At 34.6% G+C, this 24,324-nt stretch overlaps 1 protein-coding gene across 1 annotated transcript in view; it reads right to left on the reverse strand.

The window, feature by feature from the left end:
- The window catches only part of LOC102801750 (serine/threonine-protein kinase 32B-like), a 142,091-nt gene that overhangs the window by 72,136 nt on the left and 45,631 nt on the right, over nucleotides 1-24,324 (reverse strand). The window contains exon 3 of the mRNA XM_085504568.1: nucleotides 6,739-7,064. Within this exon, the coding sequence (XP_085360694.1) occupies nucleotides 6,739-7,064 (326 nt within the window). The remainder of the gene's footprint in view (nucleotides 1-6,738; nucleotides 7,065-24,324) is intronic.

Consider the following 24,324-nt stretch of genomic DNA (forward strand, 5'->3'; position numbering starts at 1 on the left):
CTACCTATTTATTTAAGATCTTCTAGCTGCTATATTACAACATAGAGAATATATTACTACCTATTTATTTAAGATCTTCTCGCTGCTACATTACAACATAGAGAATATATTACTACCTATTTATTTAAGATCTTCTAGCTGCTACATCACAACAAAGAGAATATATTACTACCTATTTATTTAAGATCTTCTCGCTGCTACATTATAACATAGAGAATATATTACTACCTATTTATTTGAGATCTTCTAGCTGCTACATTACAACATAGAGAATATATTACTACCTATTTATTTGAGATCTTCTCGCTGCTACATTACAACATAGAGAATATATTACTACCTATTTATTTAAGATCTTCTAGCTGCTACATCACAACATAGAGAATATATTACTACCTATTTATTTAAGATCTTCTAGCTGCTACATCACAACATAGAGAATATATTACTACCTATTTATTTAAGATCTTCTAGCTGCTACATTACAACATAGAAAATATATTACTACCTATTTATTTAAGATCTTCTAGCTGCTACATCACAACATAGAGAATATACTACTACCTATTTATTTAAGATCTTCTAGCTGCTACATCACAACATAGAGAATATATTACTACCTATTTATTTAAGATCTTCTAGCTGCTACATCACAACAAAGAGAATATATTACTACCTATTTATTTAAGATCTTCTAGCTGCTACATTACAACATAGAGAATATATTACTCCCTATTTATTTAAGATCTTCTAGCTGCTACATTACAACATAGAGAATATATTACTACCTATTTATTTAAGATCTTCTCGCTGCTACATCACAACATAGAGAATATATTACTACCTATTTATTTAAGATCTTCTCGCTGCTACATTACAACATAGAAAATATATTACTATTTATTTATTTAAGATCTTCTAGCTGCTACATTACAACATAGAGAATATATTACTCCCTATTTATTTATTAAGATCTTCTAGCTGCTACATCACAACATAGAGAATATATTACTACCTATTTATTTAAGATCTTCTAGCTGCTACATCACAACATAGAGAATATATTACTACCTATTTATTTAAGATCTTCTAGCTGCTACATCACAACATAGAGAATATATTACTACCTATTTATTTAAGATCTTCTCGCTGCTACATTACAACATAGAGAATATATTACTACCTATTTATTTAAGATCTTCTAGCTGCTACATCACAACATAGACAATATATTACTACCTATTTATTTAAGATCTTCTAGCTGCTACATCACAACATAGAGAATATATTACTACCTATTTATTTAAGATCTTCTCGCTGCTACATCACAACATAGAGAATATATTACTACCTATTTATTTAAGATCTTCTAGCTGCTACATCACAACATAGAGAATATATTACTACCTATTTATTTAAGATCTTCTAGCTGCTACATTACAACAGAGAGAATATATTACTACCTATTTATTTAAGATCTTCTCGCTGCTACATCACAACATAGAGAATATATTACTACCTATTTATTTAAGATCTTCTAGCTGCTACATTACAACATAGAGAATATATTACTACCTATTTATTTAAGATCTTCTAGCTGCTACATTACAACATAGAGAATATATTACTACCTATTTATTTAAGATCTTCTAGCTGCTACATCACAACATAGAGAATATATTACTACCTATTTATTTAAGATCTTCTCGCTGCTACATCACAACATAGAGAATATATTACTACCTATTTATTTAAGATCTTCTAGCTGCTACATTACAACATAGAGAATATATTACTACCTATTTATTTAAGATCTTCTAGCTGCTACATTACAACATAGAGAATATATTACTACCTATTTATTTAAGATCTTCTCGCTGCTACATTACAACATAGAGAATATATTACTACCTATTTATTTAAGATCTTCTCGCTGCTACATCACAACATAGAGAATATATTACTACCTATTTATTCACAACATACATGTAGGAATTCTCTAAAACTGTTGCAAGTAAAAGCTATACAGAATCTGTTTCTATGGCAACACGCCAATGGGCATGGATTTTACACATGTAGAGAAACAATAGTTGTGTTCAGGTTACACCAAGTACAGGCTAAGATTTAAGCTTGTCTCATATGTTTGCATATCTGCTAGGCCCAATCATGTCCATGCATGCGAGGAAACAGAGGTTATCACAGTAACCAGGAAGGTACATGTAGTTCTAATGTTGTAAAACAATACCTAAGCAAATTCAGAAAGTGTGAATTGCACGACAGAAATGGCATAGTAAATTTTCCAAATGAACATAATAATATCTTTATTGCATCCTTAGAAATAACATTTTCTATCGGTTAATAGCAATATGTATATAAAATGATTGTATTAGTAGAGAGAAAGTCAGTATTACAAATCAAGAGAATGCTCATTTCTTAAAATGAAAGAATTGTGAATAAAATCACCTAACATCCTAATTGTATTTTTGTCACAACATTTCGTTTGCTAAATGAATTTCTGTAGATTAGTGATGTTTTCTTTTTGAATATAATATTGGAGAGGGTTTCTTTTCGGTGTGTTTGGTATTTTGTTCATACCAAAAGGATGTGTATTTCATCTTCTACGTCATGCAATGAACAAAGTCTACAAATCCTATTTTCTAATGGTGTTTTGGTTGGATGTGTCTTCCTTTTTCAATGGCTAAATTGCAATTACTTGTTCTGAATCTAGTTACAGAAATTCTTTGATTTGTATTCAACACATTTAAGTAGTCTTCAAAATTGTAATTAATTTTAGTTTAGTGTACATGTATGTTTTTTCGTATTTGTCATATTTTCTTTTTAGTAGGAAATATACTGCAAGTTGTTTAATATCTTGCTGTGACAGTGGAGAGTTTATAGGGTTGCGTATGTTTTTAAAAATGTTTTTCACAAAGGAATCCCATTGACACTGCCTAGTAATTTAATGCTACTTTTGCATAATTATTTAGTGGCATATTTATTAATCATGACCAAAATTTGATCATGTTTATTTTAATATTGACTTTCAAAGGGGTTACTCCTATTTCACCCCAAGATGCATCATTTGCTGTGTATTTGTTAATACCTAGCAATACTTTAATAAATTTTAGATGAATGTTCTCGGTTTTGTTTTTTTCCCATTTATTATTACTTATTTTCTATCCCCTAAATTTCAGATCATTAAAGAAGAATTGGTTGATACATGTACTAAAAAGATGAATATATATTTGGCAATCTGTTTCTTTTGGCAATTAAATGCAATTTACGTTTTGATTTAATCACACGTTTTCTTAGTATAGAATAACATTTTGGACCATTTAGATTGTACTAAGGGGCTGTGCACAGCCGCAACTAATAAAAAGTTTTTTTTTTTTTTTTTTACAGCACAGTTTTTATGTGTATTTCATATGTGACACATTGCACTGTATAAGGGTAGTGAGCATAAAAGACATGTTTCACATATAATATATTAGAAATGTACCTCAAATAGAGAAGCATGAAAAACAGAAATGTTTTCGGCATGATTTTAAAGATGATTTAAGTATACCAAACTTGCACCCTATTTTGGGGGGTTACGAGGCATGAATTTTAAACGAATGTTATAAGCATAATTATGTGAATATTAATAAGTGTCAAAAATATATTTTTAAATTACTATTTGGGATTCCAGATCCAGTCAAATGAATTTATTCAATCTGACCATACACAGACCTACTTGTTGTTTAAATGAGTTTATAATAAGCTTTTATCAGTCTATGGTACAGTACTCATTCCGCCCAACCTCCCGCTTTTATCGCTTTTTTTCCGACCGCTTATCGCTTAATTTCCGACCGCTCGCTGCTTTCCGACCGGAAACCGACCGCTTTGTTTCCGCTCGCTCGCGTTCGCTTTTGTTCGCTCACTCGCTCCTGCTATGACTGGCTTCAGAAACACCGTCCGCTTGCCAACCGACCGCTGGAGTAACAATGATCGTACATTGTATGTATAAACTTAAGTTTTTATTCGTAATAAATTTAGGTTTTAATGACGATTCAAAATACAACGCCTATTGCTTCTCTGTTTTGGAAAAAAGACGCCTTCAAATCACTTGACACATTGTAACGTTTGCTACGCAAGTCGAACTGTGACCTGGATTTACATATTTACATCCTTGTGTGTGTAGTTCAAGCAGCTATATGACTGGTCAATCGCGATATTATTGAGTACCAGTATTTGTGTGTTGTGTGTGTGTGTTTCTGTGTGATTTTGACTAAATTTATTCCGAACGGCGCTCAAAATAATTTGACACTTTGTTATTTGCGAACGCAACTCACACTATGACTCTTACTCAATTTGCACACGTAATACGAATGCTGTAGTTCAGAAAATCTATTGGTTAACTTTTGATCGTGTCTGGGTGCGCAAAACAAAACTGCACATATAATTATCACATAGCTGAATTTCTACAAATCAATTGGACTTAAACTACTAGTATAATGACTGTGACGATTAATCGCTTGTCTGATTACATGCGACGGCGAATTATTGGATTGGCAGCAGCCGGACGAAAAATGAACGAGATCTCGGAACAGTTAATTTGTTGCAGAAAACAAAACAAACGCAGCTAGTGATACATTTTATGTTGTGACAGTCTCACCAAACTCTTTTACTCGCGCAATATAATTATGTTATTTCCCAAAGCACTTATATTTAATACATTGACGAAAAACACCGCAAGAAAAATGTAAATCAGGCTTATAATTACTAGTAACTCTACTCGAACGCAATGTTGATCACTGTAAAAGTGGATAAATTCGAACCGTCATCAAATTCAAAATTCAAGCGATCTCGTTGAATGTCAAAAATAAACTCGATGTTTAGAAAGACAAAAACAACAACATATTAGAGTGCAAAAAAGCTAGCAGCAAAGAACGAGAAGTGCATGTGGGAAAGCGATGAGTGAATTCGAGAAAAATTATGCTGATGTGAGAACAAGCCATATACCCGCGGAGTACTCGCTAAAACATCGAGAAAATGTGCCATTTCAAAGAGCACCCTTACAAATAATGTCTGCGATTGTGTGAACATCATAATGTGCAAACAAGGAACAGAGCTTATCGTAGTGCTTCGCCTCGGTTGACAATGAGCTCTTCGGGTCGCTAAAACTGTATGTGCACCTCCGTTGGGGTGAACATTTGTATTATTATACTGAATAAATCTTAGAACAGAAATGGTGGCACTCAATCATGGCAATCTTCCAGGTCATCGTTAGAAAGATTTTCGGAGGCAAATTTAATCTTGAAGGATTGCAGGAAATTGACCCTTAACGATTCATATTTATGAATTAATCGGGATTCAGGTACCATAGTGTTTGTAACAGAAAAAAAAGGTTTTCGCGGGGGATTTTTCATGCAAGCATTGTGAATGGTTCCCCGACACTGATTCCTTTTTAACTTTCAATTTTTCTAAGACGCGGCAAACCCTGCTCATGACCGGAGACGTCGTCGAGATGCAGGTGCGATTCCTCTTAGCAACGCGTTCTATTTATTTCCAAAGCGTGTGGTCGGCGCCTTTGATTGCGTTTATTTTGTTTTTTTTTATTCATGTAATCTATCACTGGCAGCGTTTGTTTTGTCGCGTCTCACAACTTAATGTCCAAGCTGACTTTGTTTTGGCTGTAAGTGAACTACGTATAGCTCATGAAAGTATTTCGCCCAGAGTTCGCAAAAAACGGAATACCCTGCAAACTTTGAATCCTTTATTTTATAACGAGACATTGGGCGCGAAAATAAAAACCATAATTGTAATTCAACAAGTTTATGTAACGTGTTAGTCCGCTTGCCAGCCGCCTAGTTAAAAAACGCGATCTCCATTGATGTCGGCTTCGACAACTTCGGACAAGTAAGATGGGCGCTGGCCGACATTACATTTGCAAGTATTGTATTTGTTTGACAAATTTTACACTGCTGTCATTCTATAACAATCGATTGGTCGTTTTTTTTTCACAGTCTTACTATTCCTGCAGATATTCTTCAATTGTTATAGGTGCCATAGATTTACATATCTACAACTTGACCCGTGTTAAACCCAAACCATGCGTGCATGACAACCGTCACCCTACACACGGTTACTCAATGAATACCATACTCTACAGTAGACATTTTTAGCTCTCCACCAAAAATTGAATGGTTTTATTTCATATTAGTTGTGTCTGTGTCAGTGTCGTATTTGATTTCACATGTTTGGTTCGATCTTGTTTATGGTGGACATTATTGCTACGCGTATGTATTATTACCAATTTTATATGGCCGTGTGATCCACCGTATTTTTTCAACGGTCGTTCTATAAAATTTTGATTGTATTTATTCTTATTTTAACATCATAAAAACAAAAATGGCACACTTGTACATGAAACAGTAGGTAATGAACTGTAAATGCGGGCGGTTGCTCTGTCAGGCGAGCGAGCGAGCGAGCGATTGCGCGAGCGGATACTTCCGGATTTGCGCGGTCGAAAAAAAAGCGGAAATTGCGCGGTCGAATTGAACAAAGCGAGCGAAAAAAAAGCGATTGAAATCCGGAAGCGGGCGGGAGGCTGGGCGAAATGAGTACTGTACTTATTATAATTTGAAACTTTTGCTGATTCTATAAACTACAGTATATATATATAACAGAAATGTTGCCCCCTCCCAAATACCTAACAACAATTATGATCAATACAGAAAAAGTTGAAAATTGACTAACCTGTGTAATATGGAAAAACATTTGAGATAATCCAAAGCCAGTGCGAGTTCACATATATACAGTCGTACTAGGTTTGAATCAAACTTCACTTCTTGTTGGATGTGATATCGTAAGTCGCCACCGAGTAACAAATCAACCACCATAAACATGTCTTCTTCATCTTGAAAGGTAAACCACAGATTCACTAAAAATGGGTGCTCCAGCGTTTGCAAGATTTCCTGTTCTTTGAGGACATTTTTGATGGCATCTTTCTTAATGCATGCAGTTTTGTTCATGTATTTCATTGCAAACATCTTCTTTGTGTCTTTCTTCTGAACTATACATACCTAAAAATAAACAGTCACAGTGGATCAGGACTTACACACGTTGTTGATGTGGAATATTGACATTCAGACAAAAAATTGTCAAATAAGTCAAACCCACAGCTGTCAATCAGATAACAAGATTCATCAAACATATCAGCATATGAAAAACAGCAAAAAAAAAAAGGTGTCTCACTCCAGGATTAGAAGCAAATCATTTTTTTAGCCTGAACTGCAGAATATTATAAACAGCAGCCTGTCGGCTGAGATAGCTCCCCTGTTAGCAATGCACATTGCAATTAAAGAAGTGAAGACATCATTAGAAAATGAACAATATGTATAGTATCAAAGCAACAGGACTTGCTGTTTTCAACAAGAATTCAAAAATATCACTTTTCACCAAAAATAATCATCAAAATTAGATAATTGAAGATATCACCACGAAATTAACAAATCTGAAAGAGGTCCACATGTAGTACCTATATACATGTATGTAATATAAAAGCAATCAGACTTGCAGTTTTCAACAAGAAGTCAAAAATATCACTTTTTACCAAAAATGACAAAAATATTCACCAAAATTAGAGAATTAAAGATATCATTACAAAATGAATAAATCTTAGAGAGGTCCAAATGTACCGGTAGTACCTATATATGGAATATCAAAGCAATTGGAATTGCGGTTTTTAACAAGAAGTTGAAAATATCACTTTTTACCAAAAATGACAAAAATATTCACCAAAATTAGAAAATTAAAGATATCATTACAAAATAAACAAATCTTAGAGAGGTCCGCATGTAGTACCTATATATGTAATATCAAAGCAATTGGACTTGCGGTTTTCAACAAGAAGTTGAAAATATCACTTTTTACCAGAAATGACAAAAATATTCACAAAAATTAGAGAATTGGAGATATCATCATGAAATGAACAAATCTGAGAGAGGTCTACTTAAGGTACATATACACCACGTATCAAAGCATTCAGGCTTGTAGTTTTCAAGAAGAAGTCAAAAAAGTAAAACATTGACACAGACGAAGGCGACGAACAATCACTCATACGATAAGCTCGGCTAGACAAAGTCGACAGCGGAGCTAAAAATTAAACAATTTTTGAACTATAATTAAAAAATAAATATATTTTAATAATGAAACAGTGTTTAGTTAAGGTGTCACAGTTTAATGAATCAGAATTCATATGTAAATGATGTATTTTACATGAGGTGTACAGGGATGGTTCATTCACAATAAAAAACAACAGTATTTGTATATTTTGTTGTGTGTTCTGGTCATATCTATGGTGCAGGCTGACATGGCACAGTACATGGTTTTTTAACATCACTTGGCATCGGTTGCAGTAGAAATGCCAGAAATGATGGAAAGAGTGAATAACTAATTTTTTTTTTCATAAACATTTGATCAGAAAAAAAGACTACAGCGTCAGAGAAATTACATCCAACATTAAAAAAAAACATGCCTCTGCAAAATGTTGCATAAATATGTTATCAGGAAAAACGACGTTGTCCACTAAACAATTATAACAAGCCTTGATGGACTGGAACGTAATACAGTCCAAGTGCAACTTAGTGAGCTTTAGGCTGGCAGGTTCAAATCTAGCTTAGTATGCTTTCAAAACTGTAATCTATTTAAATTAATAAAGTAATCTGTTTAAATGCATCCTATATTAGTAACATAGGTTAATAACTACAAAGAATGAGTCCTAATTATTGATGACAATAATACTAGCTTAAAAATTACAATCTGATAGCCAGCATGTTAGATGATGTTATAGGATCTAAACTCATTAATTCTGTGGATAATTTGTTAAAATTACACATACTACAGACCATTTATCCACTGAATTTGAAGCACTGTGGTGTATAAACCATCCCCCAACCACTTTGTCTTTAATTCCCGACAGAAAGATTGCTATTCAATTATGGGCAGACACGAATTGAATTCCCCTTGTTTTTATAACATTACAAGCAAAGAAGGTGAATAATAATAGAATTAGATAATGTAATACTGCATTACCATCTGTTATTTTCTTAAAAAGAACAAGTCATTGAAAATGACACAGTCCCCGTTAAATTAAGTTCTCTTTGTGCTCGTCATATTAAAGCAGAGGGGTTGTCGCGAGCGTGTCCTTGAAACTTGATTGTTTGTTTATTTACATCAAAACACGTGTTCACAGTAGTAATATGGCCAAAAATAAAAACAGCCGTTATTCGGCCTTCTTTGATATGATTATGAAACACACTGATATGTATAATGTATTTGCCAAATACGAATGAAAATGATACATAAATTGTGGAAATATAGTAGTAAGGCAAAAAGTCAGATGGCTGTCAATCGGCCATTCTTGACCAGATTTTGAAACAAATTGTCATGGACATGCATCCTAACATGTATAAAGTACATGTATGTGCCAAATGAAAACTGACAGAGCACGTCCAAGATACCGGATAAAAAACAAAAACAAGATGCCTGCCAGTCGACCATCTTTGATCCAATAAATCGTCATGGACATGTGTCCTGACATGTATAATCTATGTACAAAGTTTGAATGAAAACGAACAAAGCATGTCCAAAATAAAACATTTTCAAAAAACAAGATGGCTGCCAGTCGGCCATTTTGAATCGAATCGCTAAACCACTGCATGTGCATATGTCCCACGTAAAGTACTAGGCACATGCAAAGAATGAACGAAATCGGTCCCAGGGATTCTGAGATATGACTCCGGACGGACGCACGGATGCACGGACACACAGACGCACGGAGGGAGACCGAATTATAAGTCCCCGTTTTCGGACTTCGTCCGAACGGGAACTAACAATCAACATCTACATTCTAGATTTTGATGTACACATTTTGTCTTCAATATAAGTTGATTTTTTTGTTACGAGAAACCTGGAACAATACACAGACCTAAATCTATGCATAATAATTGCTTAATTTGCATAATTATTCATTCGGTTTATTGACATGATTAGTTCAATGTTGAAAAACATGCATATCTATTATTGTTACCTCATTTTTGATATCTCAAAAAATCAGATTTACCGGTAAATTGAATTTGTCGTAGAGGTAATAAAATAGACTGAAAACAACAGATGTAAAATCAAATGTATTATCTGTAAGTATTCTAAACTTCCAGAATGTGGATTACATTGTTTTCACGATGTGCATCTCAAATAGCAGACACATATTACTTGCCAAACTTCTTGTTTGAAAATTTTAAATTAATTTTAATGTGTCTCCATACTCTCAAGCACACACGAGTCTAAGCTTTCTTTAATTTGTACTGGTCTTAGGGAAATTTATGTACAAACAACTTTTGACTGGGAAGAATATGCATTGTTTGTAAACAGGAAATATATGTATGAATGATAGCTTTTATGTACAAGATAAAATATAATTATATCTTACAAAGTTATCACTCAAAAGTATACATGAATGCAGTATGGCAATAATATGTCAGAGGTTTGTGAGTTCTTGCACTGCTTTCGTACATGTCAGAGGTTTGTGTGTTCTTGCACTGCTTTCGTACATGTCAGAGGTTTTTGGGTTTTTGCAATGCTTTCGTACATGTCAGAGGTTTGTGTGTTTTTGCAATGCTTTCGTACATGTCAGAGGTTTTTGAGTTCTTGCACTGCTTTCGTACATGTCAGAGGTTTTTGGGTTCTTGCACTGCTTTCGTACATGTCAGAGGTTTGTGTGTTCTTGCACTGCTTTCGTACATGTCAGAGGTTTGTGTGTTTTTGCAATGCTTTCGTACATGTCAGAGGTTTGTGTGTTTTTGCAATGCTTTCGTACATGTCAGGGGTTTTGGGGTTCTTGCACTGCTTTCGTACATGTCAGAGGTTTGTGTGTTTTTGCAATGCTTTCGTACATGTCAGAGGTTTTTGGGTTCTTGCACTGCTTTCGTACATGTCAGGGGTTTTTGGGTTCTTGTACTGCTTTCGTACATGTCAGAGGTTTGTGTGTTCTTGCACTGCTTTTGTACATGTCAGAGGTTTTTGAGTTCTTGCACTGCTTTCGTACATGTCAGAGGTTTTTGGGTTCTTGCACTGCTTTTGTACATGTCAGAGGTTTTTGGGTTCTTGCACTGCTTTCGTACATGTCAGAGGTTTTTGGGTTCTTGCACTGCTTTCGTACATGTCAGAGGTTTGTGTGTTCTTGCACTGCTTTTGTACATGTCAGAGGTTTTCGAGTTCTTGCACTGCTTTTGTACATGTCAGAGGTTTTTGAGTTCTTGTACTGCTTTCGTATATGTCAGAGGTTTGTGTGTTTTTGCACTGCTTTCGTACATGTCAGAGGTTTGTATGTTCTTGCACTGCTTTCGTACATGTCAGAGGTTTGTGTGTTTTTGCACTGCTTTCGTACATGTCAGAGGTTTGTATGTTCTTGCACTGCTTTCGTACATGTCAGAGGTTTGAGTGTTCTTGCACTGCTTCCATACATGTCAGAGGTTTGTGTGTTCTTGCAATATAATAATAGGAAAATGCTTGAATTTCACGTTAACAACCTCCTATATAACATATTTACCTCAAATAAAGACAAATTGAAATGTGCAAATGAGATACATTTTGGAATTAATGCAAATATGGCTTTTAAAGAAACAGTAAATTCTATTGTTTTCAATTCTCAGTAAATTCATTTGAAACAAACACTATATATAACAGTTAAAATGTTGCGCTATAACTACATGTACAATTTAGTTTTCTTTCAACACATATTCCTGATAGTTTTAGATTTCAGGTTGTATGAGTTCTATGTGTAACCTAATCAATGTTTATATTGGAAACTCCATCATTGTGAACGGTGAAAGAACTAACACTCGCTGCAAAGATAATCTGATGAGATACATTTATACTCTGACAGGTGATAATTTAATATGACTTTCATCACCGCACTGCTCTCAATCTTAATATATACTGGGAATAGTTTGTTACTGCACATTCAGTCAAATTAATTACATTTCATGAATTTACTTCTGAAAAATGTAATTTATTAACAGTGTGCTGTATGCAACCAACATGTAAATATTTCTCAAATTAGTAACTATGAATAAGTTGAAATTATTGATAACAATGTTACTCACTCAAAAAAGCGCAAGCAAGCAAAACTAGGTGATAGCAAGGTTGGGAGTTAAGTCATGCTAAGACTGTACTGTGAGGTCACATGACATCCCCAACACCCCAAGTTGTAGAGTAGAACAAATTTCAGATGACAGTGGGCTTTAAGAATATACCTACCTACTTGTCGCTGTGGTAATATAGGAAAGCTACGCAGAACGGAGGGCCAAAAATGAAATGTGAAGATCCTGGAAGTTGTGATGAACCAAAATACTTATGAAGTTAGTAGGATAATCAAAAACCAACATACGGTTCTTTATGTATCTGTGGAACAGACACACACATACATACAGATACACTAACAGCAAAGACTCCCATTGTGTGCTTCACTCACAAGAGTCAAAATGTGATTAGAACTGACACAAGATGATATTGTGCTCTGAGCACACATGGAAATTGTTTACTTTCTTGTTATCAAGTTTTCTTGTCAAAGCTGGATGTCATACTGTGACCTTTGAACTCTTAAATACCAACAAAACTTTTGTCACCATGAAGTGATACTATCAAATAAAGTGAGGTTAATTATTTACAGGTACAGGTATGCACTATGTACAATGGGCCATTCCAGTTTATATCTGCACCCCCTATGCACTATGTACAATACTGTATAAAATCAAAAACTGTTTGCAATTAACCATTATTCAAGAATGTAACAAAGATGTAATGCAGAAAGAATTGAATTTTCAAGTTCAAGTCAAACATTATTTAGTATTTCCAGAACTAATATCTCAATTAATATCAAGAACTAATTTTTATATTAATATTAAACTTAATAAAGTAAATCATCAAATAGTATGTTCACTTAGTGGTCAGTAAAAAAATATTAAGAGTATAACCTTCCTGGAGCGAAGTGTGTAGCATTTCTCACCTTGAAATATATTTCAAAATATATGAATTGAAAAGAGATGCCACTGTCAGTCAAACAAACAAAAACTGATAAAACTGATCAAAGCAGAATAGGATGGAAGATGGCTATGAATATCAACCATCGATGCAAAGAATGTTAGAATGTCTAGACAAGCAACGCCACTTAACTCAGCAAACATGCTATACTCTTAAATTCTGTCATTTAGCATACATGTATATGTTACACTGCAATGCATTTATATAGCACAAATATGAGTCTTGTATATCTTATTCTGTACTACAGATGTTTTCACTGATCCTGTTTCCATGACAACTGATATTATGAGTCTAGAGGTAAATTGCTCATTTGAAAAAATATCAAGAAGACAGTAATTGTGATTTTTAAAATGGATGTTATAAATGGCAAGCGAGGGCATTTGGTAATGATATAAGACCTCTCTGGGTAAAATTAGCCTATTTGGATGGTGATTATAACCAAGCATAAAAAAGTATTGAACCAGATCATATGTACTATAGCAAGTTTGAACCAGATCGAATGCATCTACAACTAAAAAAGTTTATGTACACAAGACACAACTGTAGCAAGTTCGAACACAGGAAGCCAAGGAACTATGATCAACTGTACACAGTCCCCATGAGCTGATAGGAACTGTGTAAAGTTGATCATAGTTCCTGGGCTCCGTGTGGTTTGAACCAGATCAAATGCAACTACAACTAAAAAAGTTTATGTACACAACTGTAACAAGATAAAAATGTGAGTGAGATGAGATAAGAGGATTTAGTTCCCTTCTATAGTTTTTACAGTTCATTAAACTGATGTGAAAGCTGGTATTAAAAAGAAAAACATCAAACAAATTGGCGAATGTGTTTACTTAAAAAAACATTGGATTCTTGTCATCAGCTAATGCATTACTTGATTACCGCCTTTCAGACATGGAGAGTGATCAAAGCTAACAACATGTACACTATTTCATTATAACACTCCTTCCCACACTACCATTACATATTTTGCCTACCCCGGTACTTGCCTCCAGCTCAAACACAGCGACACTATAACTTTAATGATATTTACATTTTCTTGTTTGCTCGCTATGACTGGGTACATGCAAATAAGAATGAATAGTTTGAACCCGTAGTAAAATAATTGTTTGCTGTTGCTAATTATTAAATATTACTGTTATGTTCTGGTCAATAACACAATTAATTGGAATTGTAATAGCTCTGATATCTTTTAAGAATCAACAACTGACAAAATAAATCACAGTAAAAGCCATTGGTTGAAATATGCAGCCAAAAATAAAAGATGATGCCATAGACAGTGCAATAGCCAATAGTAACAGATGATGCCATAGACAGTGCAATAGCCAATAGTAACAGATGATGCCATAGACAGTGCAATAGCCAATAGTATCAGATGATGCCATACACAGTGCAATAGCCAATAGTAAAACAGATGATGCCATAGACAGTGCAATAGCCAATAGTAACAGATGATGCCATAGACAGTGCACTAGCCAATAGTATAACAGATGATGCCATAGACAGTGCAAGAGCCAATAGTATAACAGATGATGCCATAGACAGTGCAATAGCCAATAGTATCAGATGATGCCACAGACAGTGCAATAGCCAATAGTATCAGATGATGCCATAGACAGTGCAATAGCCAATAGTAACAGATGATGCCATAGACAGTGCAGTAGCCAATAGTAACAGATGATGCCATAGACAGTGCAATAGCCAATAGTAACAGATGATGCCATAGACAGTGCAATAGCCAATAGTATCAGATGATGCCATAGACAGTGCAATAGCCAATAGTATCAGATGATGCCATAGACAGTGCAATAGCCAATAGTAACAGATGATGCCATAGACAGTGCAATAGCCAATAGTATAACAGATGATGCCATAGACAGTGCAATAGCCAATAGTATAACAGATGATGCCATAGACAGTGCAAGAGCCAATAGTATAACAGATGATGCCATAGACAGTGCAATAGCCAATAGTATCAGATGATGCCATAGACAGTGCAATAGCCAATAGTATCAGATGATGCCATAGACAGTGCAATAGCCAATAGTAACAGATGATGCCATAGACAGTGCAGTAGCCAATAGTAACAGATGATGCCATAGACAGTGCAATAGCCAATAGTAACAGATGATGCCATAGACAGTGCAATAGCCAATAGTATCAGATGATGCCATAGACAGTGCAATAGCCAATAGTAACAGATGATGCCATAGACAGTGCAGTAGCCAATAGTAACAGATGATGCCATAGACAGTGCAATAGCCAATAGTATCAGATGATGCCATACACAGTGCAATAGCCAATAGTATAACAGATGATGCCATAGACAGTGCAATAGCCAATAGTAACAGATGATGCCATAGACAGTGCACTAGCCAGTAGTAACAGATGATGCCATAGACAGTGCAATAGCCAATAGTATAACAGATAATGCCATAGACAGTGCAATAGCCAATAGTAACAGATGATGCCATAGATAGTGCAATAGCCAATAGTAACAGATGATGCCATAGACAGTGCAATAGCCAATAGTAACAGATGATGCCATAGACAGTGCAATAGCCAATAGTATAACAGATGATGCCATAGACAGTGCAATAGCCAACAGTATAACAGATGATGCCATAGACAGTGCAGTAGCCAATAGTAACAGATGATGCCATAGACAGTGCAATAGCCAATAGTAACAGATGATGCCATAGACAGTGCAATAGCCAATAGTATCAGATGATGCCATACACAGTGCAATAGCCAATAGTAAAACAGATGATGCCATAGACAGTGCAATAGCCAATAGTAACAGATGCCATAGACAGTGCACTAGCCAATAGTATAACAGATGATGCCATAGACAGTGCAATAGCCAATAGTAACAGATGATGCCATAGACAGTGCAATAGCCAATAGTAACAGATGATGCCATAGACAGTGCAATAGCCAATAGTATCAGATGCCATAGACAGTGCAATAGCCAATAGTATAACAGATGATGCCATAGACAGTGCAATAGCCAATAGTATAACAGATGATGCCATAGACAGTGCAATAGCCAATAGTATCAGATGATGCCATAGACAGTGCAATAGCCAATAGTATCAGATGATGCCATAGACAGTGCAATAGCCAATAGTAACAGATGATGCCATAGACAGTGCAGTAGCCAATAGTAACAGATGATGCCATAGACAGTGCAATAGCCAATAGTAACAGATGATGCCATAGACAGTGCAATAGCCAATAGTATCAGATGATGCCATAGACAGTGCAATAGCCAATAGTATCAGATGATGCCATAGACAGTGCAATAGCCAATAGTAACAGATGATGCCATAGACAGTGCAATAGCCAATAGTATAACAGATGATGCCATAGACAGTGCAATAGCCAATAGTATAACAGATGATGCCATAGACAGTGCAAGAGCCAATAGTATAACAGATGATGCCATAGACAGTGCAATAGCCAATAGTATCAGATGATGCCATAGACAGTGCAATAGCCAATAGTATCAGATGATGCCATAGACAGTGCAATAGCCAATAGTAACAGATGATGCCATAGACAGTGCAGTAGCCAATAGTAACAGATGATGCCATAGACAGTGCAATAGCCAATAGTAACAGATGATGCCATAGACAGTGCAATAGCCAATAGTATCAGATGATGCCATAGACAGTGCAATAGCCAATAGTAACAGATGATGCCATAGACAGTGCAGTAGCCAATAGTAACAGATGATGCCATAGACAGTGCAATAGCCAATAGTATCAGATGATGCCATACACAGTGCAATAGCCAATAGTATAACAGATGATGCCATAGACAGTGCAATAGCCAATAGTAACAGATGATGCCATAGACAGTGCACTAGCCAGTAGTAACAGATGATGCCATAGACAGTGCAATAGCCAATAGTATAACAGATAATGCCATAGACAGTGCAATAGCCAATAGTAACAGATGATGCCATAGATAGTGCAATAGCCAATAGTAACAGATGATGCCATAGACAGTGCAATAGCCAATAGTAACAGATGATGCCATAGACAGTGCAATAGCCAATAGTATAACAGATGATGCCATAGACAGTGCAATAGCCAACAGTATAACAGATGATGCCATAGACAGTGCAGTAGCCAATAGTAACAGATGATGCCATAGACAGTGCAATAGCCAATAGTAACAGATGATGCCATAGACAGTGCAATAGCCAATAGTATCAGATGATGCCATACACAGTGCAATAGCCAATAGTAAAACAGATGATGCCATAGACAGTGCAATAGCCAATAGTAACAGATGCCATAGACAGTGCACTAGCCAATAGTATAACAGATGATGCCATAGACAGTGCAATAGCCAATAGTAACAGATGATGCCATAGACAGTGCACTAGCCAGTAGTAACAGATGATGCCATAGACAGTGCAATAGCCAATAGTATAACAGATAATGCCACAGACAGTGCAATAGCCAATAGTAACAGATGATGCCATAGACAGTGCAATAGCCAATAGTATAACAGATGATGCCATAGACAGTGCAATAGCCAATAGTAACAGATGATGCCATAGATAGTGCAATAGCCAATAGTAACAGATGATGCCATAGACAGTGCAATAGCCAATAGTAACAGATGATGCCATAGACAGTGCACTAGCCAGTAGTAACAGATGATGCCATAGACAGTGCAATAGCCAATAGTATAACAGATAATGCCACAGACAGTGCAATAGCCAATAGTAACAGATGATGCCATAGACAGTGCAATAGCCAATAGTATAACAGATGATGCCATAGACAGTGCAATAGCCAATAGTATAACAGATGATGCCATAGATAGTGCAATAGCCAATAGTAACAGATGATGCCATAGACAGTGCAATAGCCAATAGTAACAGATGATGCCATAGACAGTGCAATAGCCAATAGTATCAGATGCCATAGACAGTGCAATAGCCAATAGTATAACAGATGATGCCATAGACAGTGCAATAGCCAATAGTATAACAGATGATGCCATAGACAGTGCAATAGCCAATAGTAACAGATGATGCCATAGACAGTGCAATAGCCAATAGTAACAGATGATGCCATAGACAGTGCAATACCCAATAGTATCAGATGATGCCATAGACAGTGCAATAGCCAATAGTATAACAGATGATGCCATAGACAGTGCAATAGCCAATAGTATAACAGATGATGCCATAGACAGTGCAATAGCCAATAGTATAACAGATGATGCCATAGACAGTGCAATAGCCAATAGTATAACAGATGATGCCATAGACAGTGCAATAGCCAATAGTAACAGATGATGCCATAGACAGTGCAATAGCCAATAGTAACAGATGATGCCATAGACAGTGCAATAGCCAATAGTATCAGATGATGCCATACACAGTGCAATACCCAATAGTATAACAGATGATGCCATAGACAGTGCAATAGCCAATAGTATAACAGATGATGCCATAGACAGTATGGCAATCAATTAGAACAGATGACACTATACACAGAGTGGTAGCTGTGGAACCACTTAGGACCCACTGGGCTTGTGATGGAATTGTGCTGTCAATCTAGAAGATGATATACATGATATATAGTAGATAGTATTTTGTAATCATTGTCCTAAGTAACTATTCAAATAGCTATTTTTCATGTTGAAGTAGCATTGCAAGATGAAAGGTATTGCAGTATAAATATGCTTAGCTGACAATATTCTACATTCATTTTGTTCATTGCAGGAGCTGGTACTCAACCCACCTTGGATACGTACAACGAGGAAATGTACACAAAGTATGTGTACTTATTGGTAGCATTCTGTAGATTTTTACCAACACAGGAAAACATTGTTGCCACAGAACACCATATATTAGTATATTCTTTTTTTTTTTTTAAGTTCACAGCTGAGAGCGTGATTTCGGCTTTTCCAGAGTGTTCAGACCCTGATCATGGCACATACAGCTTTTCGACTCAGACTTCCAATTGGGACCAAGATCAAGTGTTTTTCGGCAGGAGCAGACTAGCTCATGACAGTTCACACACATTTCGACTTGTGTGGCCAGGTCCAGACACTCAGAATGTCTATTGACTGGGTGTGGGGAGGAAAGAAAATATTATAAGATAACTTTATTGACATTATTCTTTCTATAGAAGATGAACATAGTCAAGTGAAATAAAAAAAAAAAGTAAAAAGGATAATCAAAAAATTAAAATAACAGATTAATTAAAAGGCAATTACAAGGTAGTACTGAATCAGGTGTTTTATTAATACACACCTGTTTGCATTATAAACACACCAAGCTTAATGTGGCAGTTTGTCATAATGTAAATAAATTTATTGGGATGATCCATTGAAGTAAAATTAGGATTATCCTTATGTAAGTCTGTAAAAAGTATCTGCCTCATTTTATTGTGCTGTGGGCAGTCCATAATGTAATGGTACTCATCCTCAACTGAGTTATTGTCACATCTTGTGCAGATTCTGTGTTCCAGTTTTGTTTTTGGTCTAGTATACCTCCCTTTCTCAATCATAAGCTGATGGTCACTAATTCTTAATTTACAAATATATTTTCTATATTTTGAATTATTCACATCCATCAAATACTTTTCCATTTTGAAGTTTGTTTTAAACTTCCTGTATGTGCGAAGTTTGTTGAGCTCTCCTGAATCAGATTTTTCTAAATTAATGTCACTCTTCCACTTTTTTGAACAATCATCTTCTATTTTTTCTAAAACTCCCTTCACACTTTTACTATCCCCCTTCCAGTAATCATTAATATTATCAACACCAGTTATTTGACTGATTGTTGTTGCCCACTTTGTTTTGTTGTCGATATTGTAAGACATTGCCTCATGAATTAGAGTGTTTTCTTTCACAGTGCATGATCTATGCCAGTATTTTATCATCATTTTATTAATAAATACTGACAGTGGATGTCTACCCAGCTCTCCTCTTACAGCCAAATTTGTTGCAGACTGGTTAACTTGAAGGAGTAGTTTGCACAATTTTATGTTAATTTTTTCGATGACTGTTTTGTCTGTATACTTTTCTATCCCCCAAATCTCACAGCCATATGTTAATATAGGCCTAATAACATGATCAAAGACATTCAGCCAAGTTTTTATATTACTTTTGGTTGACCCACTAAGAGATTTTTTAATAAAGAAAAATGCTTTGACTGCCTTTTTATATAAATTTTCTTTTGCCAAATCAAACTTTCCATTTGGCTTAAACTCCATACCTAAATATTTATAATTACTCACAATATCAATTTCTATATTATTATAATAAAAATTGTATTTATGATTGAGCAACCTGCCATTTTTGTTAAAGACGATTACTTTGGTTTTGGGAGTGTTTACTTCCAAATTCCAATCAGTGCAATAGGAATGTAGCTTAGTAAAACAATTTTGTAACCCTTCCTCTGTTTCAGAGAGTAATACTAAGTCATCTGCATAAAGTAGGCTACTTATTGGTGACTTTCCAATTTTAACAGGCTGACATGTCTCATCCAATGTATCTGGGAAATCATTTAAGAAAAGATTGAACAATATGGGGCTAATGTTACAACCTTGTCTGACACCTCTGAGTAATTTAAACTGTTTGGTAATACCATTATTTAGTTTTATGTCATAGTTGACATTTTCATACATATTTTTAATTACATTTTATAATTTACCATTGATATTGTTTTTCAGCATTTTATAATAAAGCCCTTTATGCCATACACTATCAAAGGCTTTTTTAAGATCTACAAAACCAACAAATAGTTTACCACCCTTTTTTTTATTCTCAGTATTGTTGATATATTTGTCAATGGCAGTTTTAAGAATGAACATGTTATCAGTTGTTCTGTACCCAGGCCTAAATCCAGTTTGACAAGGGCTCAGAATATTGTTTGCCTCCACATATTTATGCAAACGTTTGTTTATATGTTTACTGTGTGTATGCTTCATATATCAATGACCTATAAATATTAATTCATTCCTAGACAGCATGTTGACACATGTAAAATTTATATTAAAACTTGTTAATATTTAATTTCTGTCTATGACATAAAAAATTGAAATCTATCTCATGGAAATTGAAAGGATCTCTGAAAGCCAGCCATAAAAAACATTACATACATGTAACCCTTTAAATGTACAAGGACTGACAAGATTATGGTTAATGACAGAGTCAACTTTTTGTCAGATTTTAAAAATTTATATCACAAGGTATATAAATATTTCTCTAACAGGTTTAATTCCATGTAGTGTGGTATAATTCTCAGTTGTATTGGAAAAACACATACAAATTTGCATAATGTTGCACACAAATTTGGAAAAAAAAAAAATTATATTCTCATAATATGGCTAATAATTCAGAGTGGTTTTACAGTTACACATTTATTAAACAATAAATTAAACATTTATTACAATAGCAATATTTTTAGTATCTATGGTCTATACATGTACTAAATAATGTGGGCTACAGAAATGTTTTACCCAATATCATATTTGAATTACAAATTTAGAATCCTAGACTAGTTGTACGGAGACATCATTTGTTAACAATGATGTGAAGGACAACTTTGTCACTCACTGATCAATACTAGCTTGTAATCTGCTATGATAATGTTGTGCCCGTAAATTGTTTTAAAAAAAAAACATACTGAGTTTTATATGTCCAGGCTCATGTACAGAGATGTAGTAGTATGGTCAAAAAGCAAGATGGCTGCCAGTTGGCCACCTTTGATCCGATTGTAAAACAAATTGTCATGGACATATAATCTAAAATATACAATTAAATTACAAAATTTGAACAAAAACTGACAAAGCACACATAGGAGTTACCACATTTTCAGAAAACAAAATGGCTGCAAGTTGGCCATCTTTGAACCGATCATGGAATTAATCGTCATAGACGTATCCTGTATCCTGACATGTATAATATATGTAGGAAATTTGAACAAAAACTGACAAGGCATGTTAAGCATGTCATGTTAGATACCATGTTTTCTTGGATTGAATCAGTAAACCACTGCATGTACATATGTCCTAGATAAATTAAAGTACTAGGCACATGCAAAGAATGAACAGATTTAGTCCACAGGGTTCTGAAATATGACTCAAACTGGACGGACGGATGGATGGATGGACGGACAAACGGACGGACAAAGACCGAAACATAAGTCTATGTTTGTCTAACAAGATGATCTATAGTTTAATTCTAAGAAGATTTGACTATTATTGGACTTGAGTTATTAACTATTAATACCAAGCTAACAACACACATCACCATGACAAGAACAGTCGACATATCAAACAGTCCTTAGGTTTAAAACACATCCATGTAGACCAATTAGATGTAAAAACTGATGCTTTCAAATATGCAAGTCGTCATTGTCAACTACTAAAAGCCTTATATTTACCGTATAGATCCTTGAGGTGGTTGTCTCTCAGATACATACATCATCAAAAGACCTTATAACCTCTATCTACACAATACTGGGAAAAGTATAATATCCTAATTGCTCCAACTTGTAATGTATAATTTATTCTGTTTCATTGTTCTAATTTTCATTGTTCTAATTTTCATTGTTCTATTTTTCATTGTTCTATTTTTCATTGTTCTATTTTTCATTATTCTATTTTTCATTGTTCTAATTTTCATTGTTCTATTTTTCATTGTTCTAATTTTCATTGTTCTATTTTTCATTGTTCTAATTTTCATTGTTCTATTTTTCATTATTCTAATTTTCATTGTTCTATTTTTCATTATTCTAATTTTCATTGTTCTAATTTTCCGGATTCAAATTTTTTTATTGCATTTACACATGCATTGAGTCTTCTCGTTTGAATTTGTATCAAAAAATGGCTACAAAAAGATTTTTCTCATTTGTAGACTACAGAAAGGCCAAGATAAATATCAACATTACTGAGTAGAAACTATTAGACAATATTTCAGATTAGAGACTAACTTAGTAGCCATGCATGCAGGACATGTCCACTTCTACAAGTATATCATTAAATTGAATACATTATTTAACTAGATGTAACATCATGTATGCAACAATGGTCAATCACCGTGACGATTTCATCAATAAACTTCAAGGAATCACCTCAAATTGTAGCCCTTGATTTCATGGATGATCTAGCTATCTTGTAGACACAGTGCAGCTTAGCCCTGGAAAAATACAGTGTTTTGGCCATCACATCCATTTACAGTTAAAAGACAGAGTCCTACAATGTAGCTGAGACATAGTTGATATATGTATATAATAGTGTGTGAGAATAATTGGAAATGGATGATGGCATTTACAAATGACATAAAAATTGTGGTTTTATTTGAATGTGCATGAAAATTTAGAATGCTACAAAACCATGACACAATGTGGTTGTTTTCATCAACTAGAACTAAGTCTAAGTCATTATAGTGTTACAGATTTAATGAGTGCTTCAAAATCGACTTAAACAGATGCAAGGCGAATGTACTTTTTCATAAAGTAAACCTTACAAACAATCCTAATAATATTATTCATGCAGACAGTACAACTAACCCTCCATATTCATTTGAATTTACCTAGCAGATAAAATAAAGCAGGCCTGTAAGCACATAGTCACACATATGGGTATGAATAGTTCATGTATGTGCTAAGAGGTAAGGTGAATACAGCATGAACTTTTAATGCTATTAAAAGTACAGATAAAGGAATTGCATCATTTACAGTATTTAATATGGATTTATAAGATTCAATAATATGCAAGTGTGTGTTTTTTTAGTTCTACAACATTTGGTGATTCAATTGGTTAATGAATGGTTGAGTTTGACTTTAGGGAATTAAGTAAATGCATGACATGGTGATAGCAAAAAGTACGTCGGTGATGAAGCTGATAAATCCAAACTTATCAACAAGTAAAGTAGCATCAGTACAGTGTATGTAAGATACAGAACATGCATAATGTAACAATGTTTCATACGCCAGTCATCGTATCACACTGTGATTGACAGATGCAATTATGCAAATTAAATTGTTCACATATGAAATATGAATGCATGCAGTACACCAACTGTGGTACTTTCCAATTAAACATAAATTAAAGAGTAAGTTAGCTTGACATCCAAGTTGTAAAATAATTGCCATTTTATAACAACCCAAATCAGTGCATCTAAACAAATTGAAAGAAACATAACAAAAGTGTTAGATGATCAAAACACACATGCGTGTAGCTAACACTTTATCAGGCA

Source organism: Saccoglossus kowalevskii, chromosome 10, assembly GCF_978046115.1.
Source record: "Saccoglossus kowalevskii chromosome 10, keSacKowa6.1, whole genome shotgun sequence".
NCBI classification, from domain to species: Eukaryota; Metazoa; Hemichordata; class Enteropneusta; family Harrimaniidae; genus Saccoglossus; species Saccoglossus kowalevskii.